General features: G+C 47.6%; 1 protein-coding gene across 1 annotated transcript in view; it reads right to left on the bottom strand.

Moving 5' to 3' along the window:
- The window catches only part of LOC134958081 (cytochrome P450 2D15), a 210,769-nt gene that overhangs the window by 11,988 nt on the left and 186,685 nt on the right, over positions 1-12,096 (bottom strand). Inside the window, exon 6 of the mRNA XM_063940440.1 lies at positions 7,892-8,030. Within this exon, the coding sequence (XP_063796510.1) occupies positions 7,892-8,030 (139 nt within the window). The remainder of the gene's footprint in view (positions 1-7,891; positions 8,031-12,096) is intronic.

Below are 12,096 nucleotides of genomic sequence, written 5' to 3' on the forward strand. Positions count from 1 at the left end.
GCCAATCAGGAACTACGAGTATAGTTCTTACTCCTCTCTTACTTACTATCCTCAGTACCTTGGGTATGAGAGGAAGAGGAGGGAACACATAAACCGACTGGTACACCCACGGTGTCACTAGTGCGTCCACAGCTATCGCCTGAGGGTCTCTTGACCTGGCGCAATACTTTTTTAGCTTTTTGTTGAGGCGGGACTCCATCATGTCCACCCGTGGCCGTTCCCAATGGTTTACAATCTGCGTGAAGACTTCTGGATGAAGTCCCCACTCTCCCGGGTGGAGGTCGTGCCTGCTGAGGAAGTCTGCTTCCTAGTTTTCCACACCCGGAATGAACACTGCTGACAGTGTTAGCACGTGATTCTCCGCCCATCGGAGAATCCTTGTGGCTTCTGCCAACGCCATCCTGCTTCTTGTGCCGCCTTGTCGGTTTACATGGGCGACAGCCGTGATGTTGTCTGACTGAATCGGCACCAGCTGGTTTTGAAGCAGGGGTTCTGCTTGACTTAGGGCATTGTAAATGGCCCTTAGGTCCAGAATATTTATGTGTAGGGAAGTCTCCTGACTCGACCATTGTCCTTGGAAGTTTCTTCCCTGAGTGACTGCTCCCCAACCTCGGAGGCTTGCATCCGTGGTCACCAGGACCCAGTCCTGAATGCCGAATCTGCGGCCCTCGAGAAGATGAGCACTCTGCAGCCACCACAGCAGAGACACCCTGGCCCTCGGGGACAGGGTGATCAGCCGATGCATCTGAAGATGCGATCCTCACTTGTCTAACAGGTCCCACTGAAAATTCCTTGCATGGAACCTGCCGAAGGGAATTGCTTCGTAAGAAGCTACCATCTTTCCTAGGACTCGCGTGCAATGGTGCACCGACACCTGTTTTGGTTTCAGGAGGTCTCTGACCAGAGATGACAACTCCTGGGCCTTCTCCTCCGGGAGAAACACCTTCTTCTGTTCTGTGTCCAGAAACATGCCCAATATCAGCAGACGCGTCGTAGGAACCAGCTGCGACTTTGGGATATTCAGAATCCAGCCGTGCTGTTGTAGCACTTCCTGAGATAGTGCTACTCCAATCAACAACTGCTCCTTGGACCTCGCCTTTATAAGGAGATCGTCCAAGTACAGGATAATTATAACTCCCTTCTTTCGAAGGAGTATCATCATTTCGGCCATTACCTTGGTACACACCCTCGGTGCCGTGGACAGAACAAACGGCAACGTCTGGAATTGGTAATGGCAGTTCTGTACCACAAACCTGAGGTACTCCTGGTGAGGTGGGTAAATGGGGACATGTAGGTAAGCATCCATGATGTCCAGTGACACCATAAAATCCCCCTCTTCCAGGCTTGCAATAACCGCCCTGAGCGATTCTATTTTGAACTTGAACTTTCTTATATAAGTGTTCAAGGATTTCAAATTTAGAATGGGTCTCACCGAACCGTCTGGTTTCGGTATCACAAACATTGTGGAATAGTAACCTCGTCCCTGTTGAAGGAGAGGAACTTTGATTATCACCTGCTGGAGGTACAGCTTGTGAATTGCCGCCAGTACTACCTCCTTTTCCTTGGGAGTAGCAGGCAAGGCTGATTTGAGGTAATGGCGAGGGGGAGACGTCTCGAACTCCAGCTTGTATCCCTGAGATACCTGTAGAACCCAGAGATCCACCTGTGAGCGAACCCACTGGTCGCTGAAGTTCCGGAGACGGGCCCCCACCGCACCTGGCTCCACCTGTGGAGCCCCAGCGTCATGCGGTGGACTTAGTGGAAGCAGGGGAGGATATTTGTTCCTGGGAACTGGCTGTCTGGTGCAGCTTTTTCCCTCTACCCCTGCCTCTGGGCAGAAAGGACGCGCCTCTGACCCGCTTGCCTTTCTGAGGCCGAAAGGACTGTACTTGATAATACGGTGCTTTCTTAGGCTGTGAGGGAACCTGAGGTAAAAAAGTCGACTTCCCAGCTGTTGCTGTGGACACGAGGTCCGAGAGACCGTCCCCAAACAATTCCTCACCCTTATAAGGAAAAACTTCCATGTGCCTTTTAGAATCAGCATCACCTGTCCACTGCCGAGTCCATAATACTCTCCTGGCAGAAATGGACATTGCATTAATTCTAGATACCAGCCGGCAAATGTCCCTCTGTGCATCTCTCATATATAAGACTACGTCTTTAATATGCTCTATAGTTAGCAAAATAGTATCCCTGTCAAGGGAATCAATGTTATCTGACAGGGAATCAGACCATGCTGCTGTAGCACTACACATCCATGCTGAAGCAATAGCAGGTCTCAGTATAGTACCTGAGTGTGTATACACAGACTTCAGGATAGCCTCCTGCTTTCTAGCTGCAGGCTCCTTTAAGGCGGCCGTATCCTGAGACGGCAGTGCCACCTTTTTGATAAGCGTGTGAGCGCCTTGTCCACCCTAGGGGATGTCTCCCAGCGTAACCTATTCGTTGGCGGGAAAGGGTACGCCATTAGTAACCGCTTAGAAATCACTAGTTTCTTATCTGGGGAACACCACGCTTCTTCACACAATTCATTTAACTCATCAGATGGGGGAAAAGTCACTGGCTGCTTTTTCTCCCCAAACATAATACCCTTTTTTGTGGTAACCGGGTTAATGTCAGAAATGTGCAACACATTTTTCATTGCCGTAATCATACATCGGATGGCCCTTGTGGATTGTACATTTGTCTCATCCTCGTCGACACTGGAGTCAGACTCCGTGTCGACATCTGTGTCTGCCATCTGAGGTAGCGGGCGTTTTTGAGCCCCTGATGGCCTCTGAGACGCTTGGGCAGGCGCAGGCTGAGATGCCGGCTGTCCCAAAGCTGTTACGTCATCGAACCTTTTATGCAAGGAGTTGACACTGTCGGTTAATGCCTTCCACATATCCATCCACTCTGGTGTCGGCCCCGCAGGGGGCGACATCACACTTATCGGCTCCTGCTCCGCCTCCACGTAAGCGTCCTCATCAAACATGTCGACACAGCCGTACCGACACACCGCACACACACACAGGGAATGCTCTGACTGAGGACAGGACCCCACAAAGTCCTTTGGGGAGACAGAGAGAGAGTATGCCAGCACACACCAGAGCGCTATATAACAGAGAGATTTACACTGTATACAAAGTGAATTTTCCCCCAATAGCTGCTTATATCACAATTTGCGCCTAAATTTATGTGCCCCCCCCTCTCTTTTTTACCCTTTCCGTAGTGTATACTGCAGGGGAGAGCCTGGGGAGCGTCCATCCAGCGGAGCTGTGAAGAGAAAATGGCGCTGGCTGTGCTGAGGAAGATAGCCCCGCCCCTTCAGCGGCGGGCTTCTCCCGCTTTTTTAATAATATTTATGGCGGGGGATTAGGCGCATATACAGTTTAGAACTGTATTATGTGCATTTTGCCACTTAAGGTATACTAATTGCAGCCCAGGGCGCCCCCCCCCCCCCCCAGCGCCCTGCACCCACCAGTGACCGGAGCGTGTGGTGTGCTGTGGGAGCCGATTTTCTCCGGAATCTTCCGTCTTCTGGCTCTGCAAGGGGGACGGCGGCGCGGCTCCGGGAACGGACGATCGAGGTCGGGCCCTGTGTTCGATCCCTCTGGAGCTAATGGTGTCCAGTAGCCTTAGAAGCACAAGCTAGCTGCAAGCAGGTAGGTTTGCTTCTCTCCCCTAAGTCCCACGTAGCAGTGAGTCTGTTGCCAGCAGATCTCACTGAAAATAAAAAACCTAACAAATACTTTCTTTTTAGTGAACTCAGGAGAGCCCACTAAGTGCATCCAGCTCTGGCCGGGCACAGATTCTAACTGAGGTCTGGAGGAGGGGCATAGAGGGAGGAGCCAGTGCACACCAGATGTAGTACCTAATCTTTCTTTAAAGAGTGCCCAGTCTCCTGCGGAGCCCGTCTATTCCCCATGGTCCTTACGGAGTACCCAGCATCCACTAGGACGTCAGAGAAATAATATTTATGTATTTTGCTGGTTTCCAATGTATATGCATCAACTTATTTTGTACCATGTGATTTGCTTTATTTAATTGCTGCTTGTACCTAATTTCTGATGTACTTTCTATGCAATGATATTTTCTATGTATTTTTTGCCCTTTACTATGGGGGTGATTCCGAGTTGTTCGCTCGCAAGCTGCTTTTAGCAGCTTTGCACACGCTAAGCCGCCGCCTACTGGGAGTGAATCTTAGCTTATCAAAATTGCGAACGAAAGATTAGCAAAATAGCGAATAGACACTTCTTAGCAGTTTCAGAGTAGCTCCACATTTACTCAGCATCTGCGATCAGTTCAGTGCTTGTCGTTCCTGGTTTGACGTCACAAACACACTCAGCGTTCGCCCAGACACTCCTCCGTTTCTCCAGCCACTCCCGCGTTTTTCCCAGAAACGGTAGCGTTTTTTCGCACACACCCATAAAACGGCCTGTTTCCGCACAGAAACACCCACTTCCTGTCAATCACATTACGATCACCAGAACGAAGAAAAAACCTCGTAATGCCGTGAGTAAAATACCTAACTGCATAGCAAATTTACTTGGCGCAGTCGCACTGCGGACATTGCGCATGCGCATTAGCGACTAATCGCTCCGTTGCGAGAAAAAAATACAGAGCGAACAACTCGAAATGACCCCCTATGTGTATTTTCAAAGTGCATTTTCTTCATCTTTGTTTTCATGATGTATTCAATTCATACTATTGTATATCACTGTGAACTCCAGTGTCAGTGACTCATTTGGGGAGATTCAACCTTGAAGGTACCTCGATCATTTTTAAGCACACAACATACAATTATTCAAATTAGTGGTTTAGTGATGGGATCATAATCAAAGGTCTTCTAGTCATTGGGACAGTACAGTCAACCAAAACTTACTTCAAGGAAACAACAAACACCTATTCCCCTTTCAGGGCATTACCTCAATGTTTGGTCCTTTGTTATCCAGTAGGAAGCAAGGCCACTTAATGCGTTCACTGAAGAAGCACAATTAACAAAAAAACATACACATTCCTTGTATTACAAAGGTTCTCTCTTCAGCCACCTATTGTAATCTCTTGTGGTTTTTCTTTAAAACACATGATCTACCTGAGCTCCTGACAGATGGAATTCAGGTCTTCTGAGACTAACCTCTTGTCTATCTCCAACTGGTCCTTTGTCTTGGATTGGAGCCTGTATGTTTCTCTGTAGTACAGGAGTCTCCTGAGCTCTCCTCTGATAGAAGCCACCTCATGTCCACCTACAATTGGTCTTCTAACCTTTGATTAATTTCCTATGTGGACAGTTAATCACTGCTTGTCTTTATTATAATAGCTTCTTTTGAAGTTAGGCTCTTTCTCCATGGTTATGGTAAGGCTGCCTTCCTTTAGGGTGGTCTTCAGGCTCCCGGTGACCACCATACCGGTCCGGAATCCTGACCGCCAGCATACCGACATCTTTTCTCCCTCTTGGGGGTCCACGACCCACCTGGAGGGAGGATAGATAGCGTAGCGCGCCACCGTGCCCACAGCGTGGCGAACGCAGCGAGCCCGCAAGGGGCTAATTTGCGCTCGCCCAGCTGTCTGTATGCTGGCGGTCGGGATTCCGGCGCCGGTATGCTGGTCGCCGGGACCCCGACCGCCGGCAAACCATACTACACCCCTTTCTTAAGCTTGCTAGATGCTACATGTACTGTAACTGCTGTGTTTCATTATTTTGGCATTTGCTCCTCCTCCTTTACTCTTTTTGTTACTCCTCCCAGTACTATTACATAATTAAGCATTTTTCCTAGATTTCTTCTTAACAGCTTCCTTCTCTATGGTAACTGCTATCTATATTTATCTCCAATGACCACTTTTGTTACTGATATTTCTATTTATGTTTCACTTTTCATTTTTTACTGTTTATTCTCCAGTGGGTCAGAATAGACCCTGGCGGACATTACAGATATACTACAACTAGAGCTGATATACCCAATGTAGTTAGATATGAAACAATCACTTACGATTTTATGTTATATTACTATAAAGACCTAATAGAGACACAATTAAATCCTATAAACACATTACAACACTACTAAAAAATGTGAATTTTGAATAATTTGAACATTAAATATTATAAACACACTGGGAAGAGGTGAACAATCTGTACTAGTCTGATATAAAGAGTGATTGGATGGTCATTAATGGGTTAAGCTAGTTCAGTCCAGCCATTCTTCTTTTTTGTGCATGGCGAGGTGTCTTGGTCTGCTACGACTGTGCGTGATATTAAAGTATGAAAAAGTTGAACCCCCCCCCAAAAAAAAAACTAATGTCCACCATATGGCGTGTCGACAATTGTCTTGTTGACCTTTTAACCATGTTGACCATATGCATGTCAACCATTTGGTGTCGACCTATTGACTGTTGACCTATCTTTCGGATACCATTTAATACAATTCACTGACCGCCATCCTTGCCCTGCAAATCCTCCAATCCAGGACCAGCTTTGCTGCACATGACTACTGCTGCCAATCAGCAGCAGGGTGCCCTATTTAAAGCACTACAGGTGCATCATCCATTGGCAGTCCAACTTCTGATGATCTTGTATTTCCTCTGACTACTGTCCTCAGGGTTTGGCTCCAGAGTACCACTCCCACTGCTACTGAGTACTGTGATACTCAGCACATCTTGCTATTCCTGTCTCCAGTGCACATCAGCGCTAGTCACAGCCTGTTCCTGTTTTCAGTGCACTACAAGTCACAGCCTTTTCCTGAATATAGTGCATATCAAATTGACAGCGAAAGTCACGGACTGTTTCTGTTATTGGTGCACTACAAGTCCCAGTCTGCTACTGTAAATATTGTGTATCAAGTGACAGCAAAAGTGTCAGAACGTTCTGCTCTTCATGTCAGTTGTGCTACAAGTATCAACATCAGTCTCAGCACGTTTTGCTATTCCTGTTTCTGGTACTCTACAAGTCAGTCTGCTTCTCTTTTATTGTGCACTACAAGTTCCAGCCTGTTCCTGTATATTGTGTGCTACAAGTTTCAGTCTGTTCAGTAATACTACATTGCTAGCAGTGGCAGATATTAACCTATCGGCTGCAGAACTACAGCCCCTTCTGTAAAATCTGCCACCTCAATGAGCTAATCTAACCCAGCTGCAGCCCGTGACTGCACTGGCAGTGACTTCCTATTGGAAGTGCTACCAGTAAGTCACCTGCAGTACAGGCATTGGGAGGTGTGCATCGCTCTGGAACTGCTAGACCAGGCTGAGATTAGCAGAGAGAGGGCTTCCTGTGGGAAGCCACGCCCTGCCTTTCATGCAGACCAATCCGACTTCTATGGTCTGCAGCTGATGCAGTACGTAGAAGCCGGGGCTCCTGCCAGATCCATTGCGCAGGTGCCAGTACCCGGCAGTCTCCTCTCCTTCTCCTCCTCTCCGGGCATGGGTAGCGGCAGCACCCCTACCCATAACAGGTAGGAGCCGCCTCTGATTGCTAATCTTCTATTCCAGTGTGCACCGGTTCAGTGCACTACAGATTATAGTCAACTTCCTGTTGCCGACCTCTGCCAATGAAGTCAACATATTTATACTGCATTCCAGTGGCAAATTCTACCATCCAGCTTCTGGGATGCCGGTAAATCTTAGACTTTTTTTTTAAAGGGGCAATCACTTACAAGGCATGGTTTTGCCTTGCAAGTGATTTCGCCTCTAAAAGAAGTATATTTTATGTTCCTTGACCAACATCAGTACAAATGTAGATGCTCGCCATGCTTCGGGCAAGGTGGCGAGCAAACTATTCCCAATACATGACATAGTGAAAAAAACATGTGTTGACCATTTGTGTGTCAACCATTCGAACCTGTTAATCTTTTGCACATTTCAATCTACTGAATGTCGACCATATTGTGTCAACCTATTATCTGTATGCCCAACTACTCACACTGGACGTCTGGGTAGAGCAGCATGTATAAGAGTGCCCATCTCAAGGTGTTACTTGTGGTTTCTGTCCCCGCTGCAAATAAATCATATGTTGTCAAGAGTAGATTTGTCTCATTGAAACTACTGTCAGGATCTGTTACCTGGAAGAAAGGAGTTGCAGTGAAAACATTTATTCTAAGATTACATTTGTATTACATTTGTCAGTTTTAGAATATAAATTGTAATTTCACTGTATTCTTTTAAAAACAGCAAACAACTTTAAAATAACCTGCATTTTGTGCATTTCATTTAGAGTGAGAGAGTTCTGATATTAGTCTCAAAATGTAAAGTGACAGGAAACAAAAAAACAGTCACTAAAACCTCATAATTAGTAATTACGTTTTTGTTTCTCAGTGTGGTCTCCAATACACTTCTGCATTAATGCAGTGTTGGTTCTTTGTAGATGTAAGGAAATTGGGCCTAATTCAGACCTGATCGTAGCAGCAAATTTGTTAGCAGATGGGCAAAACCATGGGGGTCATTCCGACAGCTACGATCACTGACACAGACGTGCGGGGGGACACCCAGCACAGGGCTAGTCCGCCCCGCATGTCTGGCCCAGCCCCACAGCACAAGTACAAAAGCATGGCCCAGCAGCAATGCTTTTGTGCTTGTAGAGTAACTCCCAGCTAGCGCAGCTCCTGCGACTGGGCGGGAGTTACTTGTCACTGCCAGGGTTGCAGCGGCTGCGTGTGACGTCATGCGCAGCGCCCCCCCCCGCATGGTCCAGCCACGCCTGTGTTGGCCAGACCACGCCCCAAAAACGGCGGCCAAAAGCCGCTGTGCCGCCCCCTCATGCCCAGCGACCGTCTCTGCCTATCAGGCAGAGGCGATCGCTAGGCAACGTCGGCCATCGGCCGTCTGGCATGCGCTGGCGCACTGCGCTGCTGGCGTATGCGCAGTTCTGAACTGATTGCACCGCTGCCAAAAACTGCAGAGTGCGATCGGGTTGGAATGACCGCCCATGTGCACTGCAGGGGAGGCAGATATAACATGTGCAGAGAGAGTTAGATTTGGGTGGGTTATATTGTTTCTGTGCAGGGTGAATAATGGCTGCTTTATTTTTACTAGAGATGAGCGGGTTCGGTTTCTCTGAATCCGAACCCGCCAGAACTTCATGTTTTTTTTCACGGGTCCGAGCGACTCGGATCTTCCCGCCTTGCTCGGTTAACCCGAGCGCGCCCGAACGTCATCATGACGCTGTCGGATTCTCGCGAGGCTCGGATTCTATCGCGAGACTCGGATTCTATATAAGGAGCCGCGCGTCGCCGCCATTTTCACACGTGCATTGAGATTGATAGGGAGAGGACGTGGCTGGCGTCCTCTCCGTTTAGAATTAGAATAGATTAGAGAGACACTTGATTTACTAATTTTGGGGAGCATTAGGAGTACTCAGTAGTGTACAGTGCAGAGTTTTGCTGATAGTGACCAGTGACCACCACTTTTATTTATAATCCGTTCTCTGCCTGAAAAAAGCGATACACAGCACACAGTGACTCAGTCACATACCATATCTGTGTGCACTGCTCAGGCTCAGGCCAGTGTGCTGCATCATCTATATATATTATATATCTGTCTGACTGCTCAGCTCACACAGCTTATAATTGTGGGGGAGACTGGGGAGCACTACTGCAGTGCCAGTTATAGGTTATAGCAGGAGCCAGGAGTACATAATATTATATTAAAATTAAACAGTGCACACTTTTGCTGCAGGAGTGCCACTGCCAGTGTGACTAGTGACCAGTGACCTGACCACCAGTATATAATATTAGTAGTATACTATCTCTTTATCAACCAGTCTATATTAGCAGCAGACACAGTACAGTGCGGTAGTTCACGGCTGTGGCTACCTCTGTGTCGGCACTCGGCAGCCCGTCCATAATTGTATATACCAGTGACCTAACCGTGTTTTTTTTTTCTTTCTTTATACATACATACTAGTTACGAGTATACTATCTCTTTATCAACCAGTCTATATATTAGCAGCAGACACAGTACAGTGCGGTAGTTCACGGCTGTGGCTACCTCTGTGTCGGCACTCGGCAGCCCGTCCATAATTGTATATACCAGTGACCTAACCGTGGTTTTTTTTTCTTTCTTTATACATACATACTAGTTACGAGTATACTATCTCTTTATCAACCAGTCTATATATTAGCAGCAGACACAGTACAGTGCGGTAGTTCACGGCTGTGGCTACCTCTGTGTCGGCACTCGGCAGCCCGTCCATAATTGTATATACCAGTGACCTAACCGTGGTTTTTTTTTCTTTCTTTATACATACATACTAGTTACGAGTATACTATCTCTTTATCAACCAGTCTATATATTAGCAGCAGACACAGTACAGTGCGGTAGTTCACGGCTGTGGCTACCTCTGTGTCGGCACTCGGCAGCCCGTCCATAATTGTATATACCAGTGACCTAACCGTGGTTTTTTTTTCTTTCTTTATACATACATACTAGTTACGAGTATACTATCTCTTTATCAACCAGTCTATATATTAGCAGCAGACACAGTACAGTGCGGTAGTTCACGGCTGTGGCTACCTCTGTGTCGGCACTCGGCAGCCCGTCCATAATTGTATACTAGTATCCAATCCATCCATCTCCATTGTTTACCTGAGGTGCCTTTTAGTTGTGCCTATTAAAATATGGAGAACAAAAATGTTGAGGTTCCAAAATTAGGGAAAGATCAAGATCCACTTCCACCTCGTGCTGAAGCTGCTGCCACTAGTCATGGCCGAGACGATGAAATGCCAGCAACGTCGTCTGCCAAGGCCGATGCCCAATGGCATAGTACAGAGCATGTCAAAACCAAAACACCAAATATCAGTAAAAAAAGGACTCCAAAACCTAAAATAAAATTGTCGGAGGAGAAGCGTAAACTTGCCAATATGCCATTTACCACACGGAGTGGCAAGGAACGGCTGAGGCCCTGGCCTATGTTCATGGCTAGTGGTTCAGCTTCACATGAGGATGGAAGCACTCAGCCTCTCGCTAGAAAACTGAAAAGACTCAAGCTGGCAAAAGGCAAAGCACCGCAAAGAACTGTGCGTTCTTTGAAATCCCAAATCCACAAGGAGAGTCCAATTGTGTCGGTTGCGATGCCTGACCTTCCCAACACTGGACGTGAAGAGCATGCGCCTTCCACCATTTGCACGCCCCCTGCAAGTGCTGGAAGGAGCACCCGCAGTCCAGTTCCTGATAGTCAGATTGAAGATGTCAGTGTTGAAGTACACCAGGATGAGGAGGATATGGGTGTTGCTGGCGCTGGGGAGGAAATTGACCAGGAGGATTCTGATGGTGAGGTGGTTTGTTTAAGTCAGGCACCCGGGGAGACACCTGTTGTCCGTGGGAGGAATATGGCCGTTGACATGCCAGGTGAAAATACCAAAAAAATCAGCTCTTCGGTGTGGAGGTATTTCACCAGAAATGCGGACAACAGGTGTCAAGCCGTGTGTTCCCTTTGTCAAGCTGTAATAAGTAGGGGTAAGGACGTTAACCACCTCGGAACATCCTCCCTTATACGTCACCTGCAGCGCATTCATAATAAGTCAGTGACAAGTTCAAAAACTTTGGGTGACAGCGGAAGCAGTCCACTGACCAGTAAATCCCTTCCTCTTGTAACCAAGCTCACGCAAACCACCCCACCAACTCCCTCAGTGTCAATTTCCTCCTTCCCCAGGAATGCCAATAGTCCTGCAGGCCATGTCACTGGCAATTCTGACGAGTCCTCTCCTGCCTGGGATTCCTCCGATGCATCCTTGCGTGTAACGCCTACTGCTGCTGGCGCTGCTGTTGTTGCCGCTGGGAGTCGATGGTCATCCCAGAGGGGAAGTCGTAAGCCCACTTGTACTACTTCCAGTAAGCAATTGACTGTTCAACAGTCCTTTGCGAGGAAGATGAAATATCACAGCAGTCATCCTACTGCAAAGCGGATAACTGAGGCCTTGGCATCCTGGGTGGTGAGAAACGTGGTTCCGGTATCCATCATTACTGCAGAGCCAACTAGAGACTTGTTGGAGGTACTGTGTCCCCGGTACCAAATACCATCTAGGTTCCATTTCTCTAGGCAGGCGATACCGAAAATGTACACAGACCTCAGAAAAAGAGTCACCAGTGTCCTAAAAAATGCAGCTGTACCCAATGTCCACTTAACCACGG

The sequence above is a fragment of the Pseudophryne corroboree genome, chromosome 9 (genome assembly GCF_028390025.1).
Source record: "Pseudophryne corroboree isolate aPseCor3 chromosome 9, aPseCor3.hap2, whole genome shotgun sequence".
Taxonomy (NCBI): Eukaryota; Metazoa; Chordata; class Amphibia; order Anura; family Myobatrachidae; genus Pseudophryne; species Pseudophryne corroboree.